This window comes from Pleurodeles waltl, chromosome 4_2 (genome assembly GCF_031143425.1).
Source record: "Pleurodeles waltl isolate 20211129_DDA chromosome 4_2, aPleWal1.hap1.20221129, whole genome shotgun sequence".
Classification (NCBI taxonomy): Eukaryota; Metazoa; Chordata; class Amphibia; order Caudata; family Salamandridae; genus Pleurodeles; species Pleurodeles waltl.
This window is the reverse complement of record NC_090443.1, coordinates 26,948,195-26,964,741: the sequence shown is the minus strand read 5'-3', so window position 1 is coordinate 26,964,741 and position 16,547 is coordinate 26,948,195. Positions and strand designations below refer to the sequence as shown.

The following is a 16,547-nucleotide window of genomic DNA, read 5'->3' as shown; positions in this document are numbered from 1 at the left end:
TCAATAAAGTTGTCAAAAAACATAAGTTGGAGGACCCTATAAGCGTTAAATTTTATCTGACACGTGAACTGTAAGACTTACAATATCCCTCAGTTGTACAGATATACCTTTATTTAAGATAATCCTGACCTCCCAGGATTTTTAGTCCGGCAAGGATGAAGTTACATCACCATTAACAACAGTCAGTGCTTTTTGGGTCCCGACTCCTCTATGCTGGATCCCTTAAATTGTAGACACCTTACAGGTGCTGATCTCCTTTTACACATAAAGTCAGCTTTCCTTTTTGTTGATAAATTGTTATGGCAGATAGATTACAAAGACCTACTCACTTTCTTTAACTCAGTATTTTTTCAAAAGAGTTAAACAACCACTATGAACCACAAATGCAAAGATTATGGCCTCTGCAGAGATTTTTGGGCAAAAACCTATGGTATATGGGTGGTCTAGTGGGGGAGTCCTAGTGGAATGTGTTTTGGAGCAATGAATAGAAATATTAAAAGGAGGAGCTTTAAGGCAACAAAGTTCAGGCATCAATATTTAAATAAACTCTGAATAAATGAAAACGTTCACTGGGGTGGAATCGGGAGGCAGGATGCTGATCACTATCATGTGTTTTAACATTGTCTTCTATTGTTGCTGTTGTTCCAAACAATATTTTACATACTATGCATGGCCTGTGGCTCTGAAATTCGGGGTGCTCTGGGTTTGATCCAAGATGTACATGTTTTTAGAACCACTCTGACAGGACTCCGTAATGCTTATGACTGTGGCACTAAATATTGCACAACTGAATGTCACATGGCGGCTGTGGGATCTGTCCACTCTTAAATGCGTTAATTAGTTGATATTGTGGTTCATTAGTTCATTCATTGAGTTAACTGGGATGGAGCTTGATTTTAATAAGGGTGAGACATGTGGCTTGAGGTGAAAGTGGATGTATATCCCTTTATCTTTCCTCTACTGACTTTCCATAAGTGGGGCCTCCTTTTCCCTAATTTGCTATGGGGGGACTGGTTCAGGTGTGAGAGCTGAGACAAACCACCTAGGGTAAATACCTAGGGCTATAGGTTTCTGCTTCTGGCTTCACAAGAGACATGGAAAGACACCTACAAATGAGAAATATTGATAATGGTTATGTTTTTTTCTTTTTGGATTAACCCAGCAGGGTTACTAGGCTAAGGAGGTGGCATTTGTTTTCTTTGGACACTATCCTGAACATGGCTGTAGTCGAACTGTTTCAGTTTATTGTTTCAGCTACAAGCCTTCCAATGAATAAAAAGCAGTATAGATACAACAATAAAATAAAAAGATAATTAGGGAATGTACAAAAACAGGTAATCATTAGGATAAAAAGAGCGACAAACAGCAGTACAACTCCACACAAGGCAATTCACTAATTCATAATGCCACACCTTGCACATGCATATACAAATACAGTACTATTATCTAGACACAACGTCAGGACATTAAATGCAGCTACTGAGGCTGATCCCCCCGTTTGTGCAAAAGGTACTTTGGAAAGGGGAGACGGGGAGAAAGTGTTTGTGGATATAACAGTTAGCTACAGCAAGACATTAAATGCAGCTACTGAGGCCAACCTCCATTTATGCAAAAGGAAGTGACCAGTTCCATTGCACACAGACAAAAGCTGGTGACTTAAAATGATCTTAGAATTCAATTAACCCATGCATAAATGGTAGCTCCCTCAAACAAGGCCATGTAGCCCACATATATGAAGCTACCGAATTATGTGTACTAATGTTGCCCGGCCGAACACAAAGTGCTAGTGCAGCCTTGGCACAATTTGTCCCACTTGACTTAAAAAGGGGATGAAGCCACCATCGCCAAGCCACGTCACATTTTTTGCTGGAAAGGGTGAAGTGGGCTACATTGTCTACCTGTCCAAGGCTACAACGCCAGTACTCTAGCCCAGCAACTAGCCTACGGGTATGAACTAAATATTCTCTTAATGGCAGTATACCCATCCTATATTTTATATACAAAGAGAGATTCAGTTCAGGGTGTAGCAGATCCAGGTAATCTGTAGAAGCGGGACCGTAGGTATTATTAAAATAATAACTTGTAATTAATTCAGGCCTAAGCTCCTGGTATACCTTCATGTTATTTAGTACCAGTCCTTGACCTGACCTGCAGTTTTCTGCCTGACTCTACTGGGTTCCACCCACAAAGCCTCTAGTTGGAGGTCTCCTAAAACCTTTTCTGCATTGGCCCATCATGAATGCCCCCTGAGTCTGCCACTGGAAGTGGCCTTTTTTAGGGTTTTCAAATAAACTACTGCTTTAGGGTTGCGTACTAACCTTTCCCAGTAAAGTACTGGCCTTAGGGCTGCTAATTCTAATGCTGGCACCAGTCTGAGCTCTGAGAAGAGAGCCTTCACGAGGGTTCCCATTCCCAACCTCAATAAAGATCTTAAAAAGTTATTCTCAGCTACTTGCAGCACACTCGTGTTCGCATAACCCTAACACTCTGCCCCGTAGAGCGCTGCAGCCACCACCTTTTGGGCGTATATTTGCAAGATGGTACTAATGCTTCTGGTGCCAGCCTTGTGCCTAAGCTTCAGTATGGCCCCAGATGCTATACTATAACCACCTTCCGTACATGGTTATTCCAATTTAAATTACCCAAAAACTGTACACCCAGGTAGTCAAAGTGCTTGGTAGTATCAATAGGTTTGCCATAAATCACTCATTTTCACCTGAGGCTAGGAGATGGTCGCAGAGCTATACTCATTGTCGTGCTACAGTTAATATTCACCGATTTTTCCTCGCAATACTTTGCAAAACAACCAAGTAGCCTATGGATTGCATTTTCTGTATGCGCCATAAGCACCGCATCATCTGCAAATAATAATATTGGGACCCTCCTACCGGCTATAGAAGTAACATCTAGCTGCTCTTCTAGGAAGTAGTAAACCACACCATTCAGGAAAAGACTAAAAAGTAGTGACGCCAGCACCCAATCTTGCCAGACAGCCTTCTGAACCTGGAAGGGGTCTGTGCAATCTCCACCTGACCCATATCTCACTCTGGCCATACTGCCCTAGTGCAATGCCGCTACAGCTTTGACTAGAGCAGCGTCAACCCCTGAGCCCAGCAGTGACCTCCAATATTTGCCCCTCTCAAGTAAATGAAAGGCTGCTTTCGGTCTATAAAGGTCAATAAAGACCAAGCACAGCAAGGATTTCCTAATTATTGTCAATTTGTGTGAGATCATATAAAGTCTAATAACCTGGTCAATAGTTCCTACTGGAAGCCAGCTTGCACTGCAAGCGGTTAAGCAAGACTTTCCCTAGGAACTTCCTAGCTCCATCAAGAAGGAAGATCGGCCAATAGTTGACAGGACAGCCTCAATCACCTTTCTTATAAATTAGGACAATAATGCCAGAATGCCAGGACCAAGACACAGCATTCCCCCCAAAGGGCTGCGTTAAACACTTTAATGGGAAGAATAGCCCAATAATAGGGCATCTCGCAATAAAGGTCCACCTGCACAAAGTCAGAGCCAGGTGCCTTATGCTTCTTCATAGCACCCAATGCTCTGACCACTTCCGGAATTAGTATTTTGATTACATCAGGGGGGCAGAGCGTCTCCCATCAACATGGGATCCAAAGGCCCAGCCGAAGCAGTACTATATAAGGTACTAAAATGGTAAACCCAAGCAGGCTGACCTATACAAGTTTCTACAACATTTACTGTCCCATTCACCGTCCCAGCTACCAATTCCCAGAATTTCTTGGAATTATTCTCAGCTGCGGCCTTCCTCCATTCTGCCCATAAAGCCTTCAGGTACAATAATTTCTTGAAAGCTAGGAAACGCTTATAGTCTCTTATGCACTCTCTGAATTTCTCTTCGCTAGCTCGGCTACCAGGACGTCGCACTAAGGCATAGGAAACAACTTTTTTCATCTTCGCACACTCATCATACCAGCCTTTCCATCCCAGCCACTTCCCTTTGTTAATACCAACTACTTTAGACACTGTGGGCTTTGACCACAAGGAGATTAGCTCACTTACCATCTTGTCATACGTGGCTAGGATCAAGGGACTATCACTGGTCTAAATGTCTATAATGGGTGCTCCATAATTGGTTACTATATATTCAAGCTGCGGAAATTCTTGTGAATACTTCTCACTATCTCATCTTATTCTCCTTCTACAATTAGACAGGACAATCTCACACCCATAATCCCCCCCAGCCCGCTTTGTCATGCATTCTTCCCTCATGACACACATCCTCATACTAAGGGCAAGAGGATTATGGTCACTCTCCACTCTATTGATCACCACCATGTCAAGGAAAGACTCCCAGGTTTCTACTTTAACAATTGCATAATCAATAGCTTAAGAACTTCTGCTGTTATTAAACGCTGCCTTAGTAGCACCATCAGACTTGTTGCGACCATTAACAAAGTGGAGTAGTCCAACTGTTGCAGTGACTATTTATATGACAACGAACAAAGAGGAAACTCTATAAATGTAAACACTCGCAGCCTCTCTGGTAACAGGCTATTTGTCCCCATATTACCATTTTCACACTTATGTGGGTTTGGCTCACATTTTAAATTTAAATAATATGTAGCTGGTCCCTGCTTTCACAATGCAATGTGACAAATGGCTCGCCTAATGTATTAACATAAAAAAAACAAGAAAGTACCATCTAACATTTTAGGTTCAGATATGTTTTCACTAAAATTTTCTGTGTCTGCCTTGCCATCAATCTTTGGGGTCTTTCTCACTGGACCACCATGCTATACATCATGACTTAAGCGGCATAACAGAAAAAAAATAACAAAAACCTTCCCCCCCTACTCATGGCACCCCCAGAACATCCCCTGTCTCACCACCATCTCCCAGCATCCATTGTTTGCAGGCCTCTTGTACACAACGGGAAGTCGCTCCCCCCCAACCACGTCCAGAAGTATGAGGTCAAGCCTTCGACATCGAGCTGTGGGTTGAGTGTATCGCAGTGTAAAGGGTGTCCAATTTGGAGTCATCCAGAATGTTCAGAACTCTAAGCTCCTTGGGACATGAGAGTCCCTTGTAGTCTGTGCTAAATTAAGTAAGCAATGGTTCCATTGTTTAACAAACGTCAGTTTCCTACCATGTGCTTGATCTGCTAATTTCTCAATGACAAATAACCACCACAGCTTCCTTAGCCTTTTCTGTTCAGAGGTCAGGCTGTCTTGCCCCCACAAGCCTAAAATAATCTGTTTCGCTGCCAGTAGCAAAATAGGAGATTAGGCGTCCCCTCGGGCCATATAATGGAAAGATATTTGAGTCTTGGCGGTCTAATAATATTACCTCCAGACACGGGGCCAAAGCAGAACCTGCAATGGTTTCCACCTCTGTCAAAACCATCGTTCAAAAGGACCTCAATTTGGGGCACTGCCACAGAGTGTGTGTCAATGTTCCCTCATCATCACATTCCCCACAACACAGTGGTTTTCTTAACCCTCCCACTTTTGTCAGATGTTGTGGAGTATAATGCCATCAATACAAAATGTCCAAGATGGCCCCTGCATGAGCAGAAAAGTTATTTGCTTGTTCCAAGGCTTCTCTCCACAATTCTTAATCAAGAGCTCTGCCCAGCTCCTTCTCGCAGGCTCAATGGACAGGTAGCTTCTGGTCCCTCTCACCCCCTCCTGTTCAGTATCTTGTAGATGAGAGATATGGCATGGTATGATATGTAACAAGCATTTTTAAATGTAAAAATGTAAATTTTAAATGTAGGAGTCTAATAGTTCCTTGTTTCATTTTTTGGGGTCAACAGCCAATGCCAGACCTGTAGGTAGTGGAAATGCTCAGAATCAAGGAGTGCAAATTCAGTTTGCACTGGGGCGAAGGTAGATGGAGGGAGGATGAAAGACACTCGGAGAACATATCTCTGAGTGCCTTGCCTCCTCCCTTCACCCACGTCTAGAAGGAGATTCTGTCTACGCAGGATGAAAACTCAGATTTGCCCCACAAGGGGATGAACAGGGACGGGAAAGATGTGAGTCCTCTCTTCGTTGTCACCTTGTCCCATACCTCTACTGTTGTTCTTGTGACCGGGGGTCGGTAAAGCATGGGGAACTCCCATAGCGGCCCCACTGCCTTTGTGTGTGCTCAATCATGCACCAACCCTTGCTCAATTCCATGTGTGTCCATTGGATTAGGTAATGTAGGGATGCTGCATAGTAAGTGGCAAGGTCTAGGAACCCCAACCTCCCCCACCCTGGTTGTGAGTGCAAGGAGCAGTGTTTTCTGGCCAAGTGCTCTTTCTTTCGCTCCCATGCAAACATATTACATATCGGCTGCATTTCAGTAAGATAATGTTTGCGTATGTGCAGAGGCAGAGCCTGAAAGATGTAACAAATCTTGAGCAAAGTCGGCAATTTGTATGCCACTATATGACTCCGTAGAGATGAGGTATTGTACTTCCAGCTCTTTAGCTCATTCTTTACACCCCACCACAACCACTGTAAATTAATGTCTTATGTTTTGGAGAGTGTGGAGACAACTGGAGGCCAATGCCAATCCAGTTAGCTTATGTGGTCAAACGCCCACAGGAAGAGAGTTAGGTTGGTTCGAGGGGTGGAGATGTTCAGTACCCCAGATTTGGACATTTTAATCTTAAACCCTGAGACCTTCTGGTTGGCATTCAGTTCATCCAACACAGCTAGGAGGGAAAAATGGGGACACATATTGGAGAGCAGGATGTTGTCTGCAAGCATTGCCCCAAGTGCCAAACCATATGCCCAAGATGTGAGAGCTAGTCCTATATGTAGTGCCAGAGGTTCCAATGTATAGGGCGACGAGGAGTGATTGTTTGGTCCCTGTGGCTCTAACATCCAAGTGATAATGTACTTTGTTAGTATTGTCCCCTGCTTGCCTCTCTGAAATGAACCCTGATTGGTATGGGCAGACCAACTCCTCCATAACAGCTGCAGCTGTAGTGCCATGATCTTAGTGAATATTTTTGCATCAATGTGAAGTAAAGCCATAGGCCGTAGGAGTTACACTCCAAGGGGTCTTCGGCCGGTTTGGGAAAAGGGAGATAGTGGATTCAGTCATGATGGGCGTCATCCAACCCTTATCTATCATACCCTGGAAGACTTTGTGCAACAGCGGAAGGAGGGAGGGTGTGAAGCAGCAGTAGAACGCAGCAATGAACCCGTCCGGGCCCGGGGCTCAGGAGAGATGTAGTTTAAATATGGCTTGGAGTGTCTCTTCCTTAGCTGTAGTCTTTTCTAGTTGTTCCCTACCAGATCGTGACAGATGAGGTAGCCCAGTCGTGGCTAGCTATTCAGTTCATGAATGGGCATCAACTGGTTCCCAAGTATACAGGTGTGTCTAATATGTGTGGAAGTATTGAGCCTTCTCCACCTCCCAGGCATGTACCTGTCTGTCCAGGGAGCAGATTCTCCCTATGAGAGTGTTAGATCTACATGCACGCAAAAGATAGGCTAGGAGCTTGCTCGGTTTACTACCCTGTGCGTAATATTTATTGTCTAGCTGGGCAAGCAAGTATGTTTCTCTATTGTATTCTAGGATCCTAATCTGACCCGGTACCATTAGGATTTTTCTTCAGAGTTTTATGGAGCTAGTACATTTGTGGTCTTGTTCTAGTGTATGGAGTTCAGCTGTTAGCTTCAACTTCAAGGCAGTTCTCATCATTTGACATTTTAAAACCTGTGCATTGCAAACGCCAAGTTGCGACCCATAAGGGGTATTTGCATTTTATGCTACACAGTTTGTGCACACTTTCAGAGGATGTAGACAAAACAAAAATACTGAAAATGGTGAGGAAGGTTAAAAGGTAAAGAAGAACGTGCAGCAGGAGCCGTTCAGCTGTATCTCACTACCATAGATCCAAAATGGCATCAATTGAGTCTATAAACATAAGCAAACAGGAACAGGCGAAACAGTGAACTTTGTAGAGTGACTCTGTACATCCTAGAGTTACTATTTTTAACAACAGTGCTTCTACAAGGAGCGAGGAAGCATCTCTTCATATATACCTTGCCCCTAATTTTCGGTCAGCACTCAAAGTCCATTTTTTTATTGCTCTGCAAGCAAACACCTCTATTTTAAAATATGCACTAAAAACGAGTTTTGAAGCTTAATAATCCTAAAAACCTACAAGAAGCAAGCAGGCAATACATTATAATGTTTGGACAAAAAATCGTCAAATGTATAATTATTACACTTGGCAACACATTGCACTACCTGGGTCACTACTTTGAATACAGCAGTCGGATGCAGAAGCATATACGTCACATTGAATCTGAAGAGACAAATCTGTGTTCAATTTATCCAAAGCAGTCATATAACTAATCACCACCAGCATATATATAAAAGCACATATTCCCTCACTTTGAAGACTATCAATTGGTTTTAGACAGGAGCACAGAACTCCTTCCTATCAAAGATTACGAAATGGGGCTGCATAGGAAGATAACCTGCCCTCATGTTGCAAAAAGATCCCATTGGAGAGGATTTGTGATCAACTTTCCCAGTCCTTCATACCACGTGTTACCTTGTAATTTGCCACCTTTAGAATCATTCTGCTGTGCACCGGATCCGGAATCTTCTGCCAGCAGAATTTGGGCAGCAGCTCACGACCCAGGTCACGAATTCTGCAACACAAAAAGAAACACATAAGAACAACCTCTAAATTCTGTTGAAAAAGAGCTATGTGAATGGCTCTCAATGTTCTGCAGAGCACACAACATATATGGAGAACCTACATTGGTCAGAAGAAAAAGACATATGTAAAGAATCTTCTTTACACTACCACTATGCATGGTTAGAAATTAAAGACTGGACTTAATGTGGCAGAGAATAAGACATTGTCAATGGGAAATGCTACTTACACTGTAAGCGTCTGTTGATAGAGTGTGTTGCTGTAAATTTATATGTTTAGCATACTCATGTCATCTAGTGTTGTGGTTGGACATCTGCAAGTTGCTTTTCCTCAAATACGTCTGTCGGGTCTTGTGATATGGTGTTGACTACTCATGGTGTATATTGCCCACAGACACACACTCCATGTTAGATTGTTTTCACACCGCAGGTGAGAATGTGTATAGAGAGTGAACTTTAGTACGGTGCAACAAGTGCAATGTGCAGTGAAATACAGTAAACAAGAGATCTGCAAAAGGCACAAGATTCTGGGCAGGAGGGCAAGTTCATGGGAATCTACAGCACTACTCGCTACAAACACATGCTTACAGGTAAGTAGATATGCATGCTTAGCATAAACTGTAAAGTAGTGCCCCTTGGAAGCAGAGGCAAGTATGTGGATGGTGCATATGTCTGAAATAAGGTTCTTAAAACCATCAGGCCATCCATGGTGTTGGTATATTAAGATGTCCATGTAGTAGAGCCTGGGTATGGTGTTGACCAAGAGGCTGCCTTACAAATATCCACTAGTGGGATGTTTCCTATTAGGTTTACAATCAACTGTTCTTGCAGGTTGAATACATCCTTAATGGAGTAGGTAGAACCCTATTTGCTCTATGACAGCAGTTTTTAAAACTTCCAACTATTCACATTGCTATGAATACCTTGGAGATGGGATGCCCACTCTGAGGAGACAAAGATCTGATCCGATTTATGGAATGACATGTGTGTGGTGCCCTTTCTGCAACAGGATCTGGCCATAGGAAAAAAACTGGGTTTGGTTCAGGTAGCAGGGTAATACCAACCTATGGATAAATAGGATTGATTCTAAGACAAACCTTGAGCTAGTTGACCTGGATAAAGGCCTCCTGCAGAGTGAGTTCGCTAAAGTGTCTAAGAGAGGTAATAACCACCAGAAAGGCCGCCTTTCGAGCACAGGAACTGCAAGGGACATGTTTGTAAAGATTCAAATGGTGAATCTGGTGTTGGGATTTCAGGCAGGAGCAGAGGCTATCTCGGTGGTATCACTCTCTTGAGACCCTTTATGAAGGCCCTACTCACCGGAATTCTAAAGAGGCATGAGTGCTCCCTATTTGGCATGTAGGTTGCAACAGCAGCTAAGGGTAAACAGATGGAGGTGTGGGAAAGGCCTGCTTTTTGCAAACTGAAAATGTATGCAATAACATCCTGGACAGTATGCTTTAAAAGGTCCAGGTTCTTGGAAAAGCAGTGGTGAACAACCCTTTTCTACTTTGCCGCATTAAAAGTCCTTGCTGTGTGTCAATTGGCTTCTTTACAGATGGACATACATTCATGGGGAAGGCTGAAGTACTAGAATACTAGGACTTCAGGTGTCAAACTGTACAGATGAGTGGTCTCATATCCAGATGCCTCACTTGAACTTGCCTCTTTGACAACTCAGACAGTGAACTGACAACTGAAAAAGAGGAAGAAGCTGCTGAAAGGGTTTATCTCCCCTGGCTGGAGTGAGTGCATCCAATACTGCAAGGGTTGGAGCTGTAGAAGTTGTAGGTAGGACTTGGTGTTATATATGGTGAATCCCACGTTGTGAAGCAGGGACACTGCTGGTTGTGGGTACTAGACACTGAAGCTTACTGCTGCTATTGAGAAGACAATCCTCAAGGTAATGAAGGACATCCATACCTCCCCCCTTCACAAATGCGCAGTCATCGCTGCTAGACACTTCGTAAACACTCTGGGAGCTGGGATGATCCCAAAGGGAAACACTTCAAATTGGTAGTGTTGTCCACTTACCAAAAAGTGAAGGTAACATCAAAGAGCAAGGCAAACAGGCAGGAAGAAACAGGCGTCCCCCGAGATCAAATGCCATCACAAAATCCTTTTGTTAATGGAGGGGGATGACATCCTGAAGAGTTGTCACTGATAGAATGTAGCAGTTGCATGGTCTTAGGTCGAGAATTGTCATGAAAGAGCCATCCCTCTTGAAGATGAGAAAATAGAGAAAGTAGATGCCGCATCACAGTGTTGCCGGGCGGGGCACCATCTCTATGAAGCCCATCTCTAGGAGGGATGTACCGCTTCCTAAAGGAGGGAGAAGTGTACTTTGCTGAGTGTGTGTGTGTGTGTGTGTGTGTGTGTACGGGGTGTGATGTTGGGAGGGGTTGTCTGTAGTTCGAGACAACAGCCATCCTGGATCACCATTAGGACCCACTTGTCAGATGTGATTTCTTCCCAGCTACACAGGAAATCATACATCGTCCACCCAGCAGGTGACGTGATCTGGGGACAGAGCAGAGGAATTCACTGTTTTGAGGTGGCAGCTCCTTTGCTGGAGCTACCTTTGCCCTACCCCTTGCTGTTTCTTCACTCTGAGCCTCTACTGTACCCTCTCCCAGGTTGATGGTGGAAAGATGGCTGCTGCCTCTGGTAGGAGTGCAGTTTCTCAGGCAAGGTTGACGATCCTACCCCTCTAGTCTTCTGTTTTCAAAAGAAGTCCCTGCACAGAGTGCTCTGGAGTGGCCCCATGGACTTTGCTGTATCCGTACCTTTCTTGATTTGTTCCAGCATCTCGTCAACCTGAGGCTCAAAAAGGTGCTCCCCGTCAAACAGGAGGTTGCAAAGATGCTTTTGGACTTCAGGAGAAGTGTGGCTCAATGGTTAGAGCGGCAGACCCTGAGGCAGAGATCTGGCTCAAGACCAGGGTTCAAGTCCCGCTTCGGCAGGTCTTGGGCTCAATTCCCCTTGACCAGATAATTCTTGCCTCGGTGCCTAATCTAATTCATGGGTCCCACTCTGCAACTCTGGGCAATAGCTTGCTTAATCTCCACAACGGCCCCAACAGCGCTTGGATGCCTGGCTTCACCCTGCTCAGGAGTGGGCGCCTCACAGGGAAAAGCCAGGAGGGGTTCCATAGCGGTATGAGTACAGCGCCTTGAGACCCTAACGGGTGAGTAGTGCGCTATACAAGTGCTAATTTACATTTTACATTAACCCAGAGATACAGATGAAGGCGCAGCATCCAAAGATAAACTGGCCCCAGAGGCTGTGCCTGAGGCATCTAAAGCACAGAGAATGCTAGGATTAGAGATGATTTTGCTCTCTGACACACAGTCTGTCATCCTCACATTTACTGTTCTGGGAGATGCTTGAGAGGTTCCTGCATCTCCTCCCAATGTGCCCTGCCATATCATGACAGGAGTGCCATGAACTGGCTATGCCTTAATAGGTTGCTGCTCTGACTGCCACCCTCTTGCCCGCTGCATCAATCTTTGCTGTGCTTGCCTGAAAAAGCAGAATCGCTGATGACCTGGGAAGAGGCACACTTGTAGGTGGTGTGGAAAACTGCAGCAGAGGCGGTTTCACAGTGATTTGATCTGTAAAGAGGTGAAAAACAGGTGCTTCTTTAAGGAGATAGTTCTTGCTTTAGTCTCTCAAGAATCAGAGTCTGGACTTCATCAATGATGTTTTGACAAAATCTGCAATGAGGAAGGTTTCAGAGTCGATTGGGTCTTGTGTACCAATGAATGTAGCCTTCAGAGCTTGCTTCGGGTGGGACAGATGGTGCTTGAAGCCCATGGAGCAACTTGGACTCGACAGCAAATGGGGTAAACACTCTTGGCTGGAGGCTTGTGTGGCTCTGAAACTTTTTGGAGATCAGAGGTGGAGTGGGCCCTTGGGTTGCTCTTTCTCCATCATCATACCGACTCGCTACAGAGTGTTGTTCTACCTTGTCAGAGACTTATTTTGGGGGCATGGATTAGTGATATAGTCCTCAGGGGCCAAAGACATACTCATGACCCTGGGCGTGGTCTTGGTACGAGAGACAGTCTTCTGTGCTGGGTTGACATTGCAGCCGAGAGACCATACTGTCAGTGTCTTCCTATTGTTCAGCGCAGAGTAAACCTTCTTCTATGAAAATGTTCAGGGTTGACGGGGTGTTCAAGGGACAGAAGGCGTCGTCATGGTAGACGGACAGGCACAAGTTACACACTTCATGGTGGTCTGACCACCGACATTTCTTTTTTCTGAACATCTGCCCTATCTGCTTCCAAGCCACTTTTTCAAGGGACAAGTACTTCTTTCCAGCCTATACAAAGCATATGAGCTACAGATACACATGCTACAAACAGAAAAAATGTACTTACCTTGTAACTGTCTGTTTGTAGCTTGCAGTACTGTACAGCCACATGCACCATCCTACCTTCCTAGATATGCTTCAGATGCTTTATGTTACAAACATCATGCCTTCTTTTACAAGACACCTGTACATATTTACTGTCATGCTTTGTTTCACTCCATTTACATTCAATCACCCGTTGGGGGAAAACAAAATATAAAGGTGAAGTCTTTGTCCTGGTTCATTGTGGGTTTCAAGGAGGGATCACGAGTCACCTTGAAACAAAAATTTACACTTCAAAGAAAAATAACTTACAACATCTGCACCCAACACAAGATGGCAGGACTGAGCAGAGCATGTGTTCTATAGCTATATAACGTGCTTGCGGAGTGGTTATGCTGCTTTCATCTGCAGTGCACCGAAAAAAGTGGGAAGTTTAACTTGAAAATCACAGCATGGTCACATGGTTTCAGTCATTTACACACAGCAAGATGCATCTGATTTGCATGCTGCCCGGAAACACACGTCTAACTTAGTTGTGGGGCACCTGGCGTGGTTAGGGGGTGCCAGCTCACTTCATGCAAATATGGAAATAATACTTTAAGTCCTGGACCTTTCCATTACAAATCATTGTTATTGCATGTGCAAGTCAATTTAGCTGAATGAAAGCAACTCCAGGGTGCAACTTCCAGAAAGCAACAAACTGCCAAATCAAAGGCCAGGCCTAAAACAAATTGTGCTCTGGTGACATGGAACAGGTGGTACCTTAAATGTGCTTCTAAATGCACTATGTTTGTCAGTGAGGATGCCAGGGGTAAATGATTGTGAATGGTTGTACACGTGTGCATGTACTTACCTCCCACGGAACACGATTCCCAGGACACACGCAGCAAGCAGGAGCACAGTCACCAATATGGCTGCATACACAGCTCCTACAGAGGCTCCTACAGTAACAGAGAGTGACAGGTGAAAGAAGAGTGAGAAGAAACCCGCCATCAAGAAGAAAGAACCAGACAAAAACCCAGTTGGACCTAACTTGGATAAAGCTAAAATTGAACCAATACCTAGACTCAGGAACACAGAACGTTTTACCACAGTGGAACATTTGTCCAGACGTAGCAAAGCAACAACTCACAACAAATTGGAAAACATCAAGAAGATATAGAGTAAAATGCGAACATGTTTTAGAAATATACAAGTCAATAACCAGCCAAAGCCACGCAATCAAACTGAAACAATATGAAGTAGACACATGAAAGAGAACTCTTCCATAAAAGAATGCACAAAAGAAGACCTCTGAACTGATTGCGCCTCAACACCAAGACTCAGACCCTCCCCTAGTGGAAAGCACAAAACAAGACCTAGCTCAAATCTAACTAAACCCATTGTGAGGGAGGCCAAGAACCTACACCTGGAGGTAAATTCCACCAGCAACTTGAGGGACCAGAGCTCCCAGTAGCCAAGACCATCCAGACAGATTCTTGGAGAAGATGGAGTTAAAGAGGTCACTTAAAGTACCCTGAGACAGCCCCTAAGCAAGCCCCTATGAGCAGTGACTGCTTTGTGCCCAGATGCCCAGAGACATGCACTATGGGCCTGGCTGCCCCTGCCTTTTAGACTCAGCGACAGAAAACAAACATGAAACATGAAACATGACTACAGCTGCCTGCCCCCTTCTGCATCCCTTGTGCCCCACAAGTATGAAGCATTACCTGAAGTCACAAAAGGATAGACAAATTTACTGCTTTCCCCGGCAGAGGTGGAGGCAGAGACGTGCAGCAGGTACTCTGTCGATGGCTCGAGATTTGAGATGGTGATGTTCTGAGCTGTAGAAACTGGAAGAGAGGAACACTTAATAAGAGAGGTAAATATCTGTGCCGAGGAGCATTATCACCTCCCTAAGACACTTAGGTTAACAATACCCAACACAACAGCCCCAGAGCTACCCTCTACATATCAAAAAATGTCTCATATACCTTCACCTCCTATGCCACCCGGGTCCCCTCCACCAACTATACCACCTCCTACAGTTACCTCTTCCAAAGAGCCCTATGCCATCTATAATTCTGCATCACCTATGTCTAATCAGTTATTGTAGCTTCACCAAATACACCCTCAACACCTTCACCACCTCCTAAAGCAAATAGTAGCTCCTCCTACACCTTACTGCATCGTGTACCCTCACCTCTACTTCAGTGCCGCATAATCCCCCTGGTAAGACTCACCCTCTTTCTTTTTGGATTTGTTGGGGTAGCCATACTCATCCTTAATTTGTAATTGTTCTTTGGTAGGTTTCAATTTTCCTTCTACGTATGCGCACAGTATTCATAGTAACAAGCAAAGCAAATGTATTCTTTATGTGGCCATTCTGCTAACTTGCTTGTCTAACTGCATTGTGGCATGGGTTTTAGAATTATATGAGGCAAAGGTCCACGCATCAGTGGGAAGCATAATGTGGTTAATGGAGATGGTGAATGCTTGCTGGGTGTAATTATTTCCTCCACAGGTCATTGCATTTTCGCTATCATAATGGGTGTGCAGGGTGGACATTCCCAGGATGGGCCTATGTCTAACCCTTCACAAGTTTTTATAAAGAGCTGGAAAGGTAAAATTACTTGAGAATGTGCTGCCAGTGGATGCCATTTTGCTAGAAAAATAGCTTTAGAATTTGTCACTTTCCTACGCAGCAGACTCAACTTACTGAAGAAATTGGGTTTCATTGGTGTTGTTACCAGATGCACAGGAAAGGCAGGACTAGACACACCTTGTGCAGCATTCCTTAGGTTAGTCCTAAGTATTTCAAGTGTTTTTCAGTTTGTTTAATGTTTAACTGTGGAATGCATTACGTTGTCATAGTGTTTTTATTATAAAACATTGTTATATTGATAGGGTACTAACACTGAAAAGGTGCTGTTTCAAAAATAAAGAGGCTGTTTCAGAAGATCATTATTGCCTCTTTACTAAATGTCTCCCCCTTGGTGTGAACGTTTTACTAAATGTGAACATTTGATAATGTTATCAAATCAAAGCCAACACAGAACATATTGGATCATCATTATGAGAATGCACTTGTACCCAGTTATCTACGGTGAAGTCCTGGCTTTGTTTGTACGGACGTAGGAAATACCTTTAACACAAAACATTTCTATCCCCGTATTTATCAAAGAGAGAATGATTGATAAAAAAAGAAAAACAATCTATTTTTGAGAAGGGTAGAACGATGAGAAGGGTTAACTGCCAGCCTGTCATCAATACATGTATTAATAGTCTCAAACTATTTACCAGCAGAGGCACTTAATTTTAAGCAGGCTATAAATAAGCGCTCAGGGCTTATAAAATTTGTCTGGCATCATATGACAGCGTTTCCACCCTACGGCTTACAACCACCCTGGGGGTAAGCATTATTGCATAGCGGTGCAGAGAATTAAAGGGCTATGATCAGTTTCTGGAGAATTTGAAAACCATAAACTAGACCATAAATATTATTATTATATTATATATATATATATATATATATATATATTGTGTCTGGACAAAGCTATAC

At 43.8% G+C, this 16,547-nt stretch overlaps 1 protein-coding gene across 1 annotated transcript in view; it reads right to left on the bottom strand.

Annotated features, from left to right (window-relative positions):
• Positions 1-16,547, bottom strand: part of IL27RA (interleukin 27 receptor subunit alpha) — a 182,028-nt gene that overhangs the window by 22,843 nt on the left and 142,638 nt on the right. The window contains exons 16-18 of the mRNA XM_069233137.1: positions 14,716-14,838; positions 13,860-13,947; positions 8,540-8,639 (exon numbers count right to left, since the gene is read on the bottom strand). Of these exons, the coding sequence (XP_069089238.1) occupies positions 8,540-8,639; positions 13,860-13,947; positions 14,716-14,838 (311 nt within the window). The remainder of the gene's footprint in view (positions 1-8,539; positions 8,640-13,859; positions 13,948-14,715; positions 14,839-16,547) is intronic.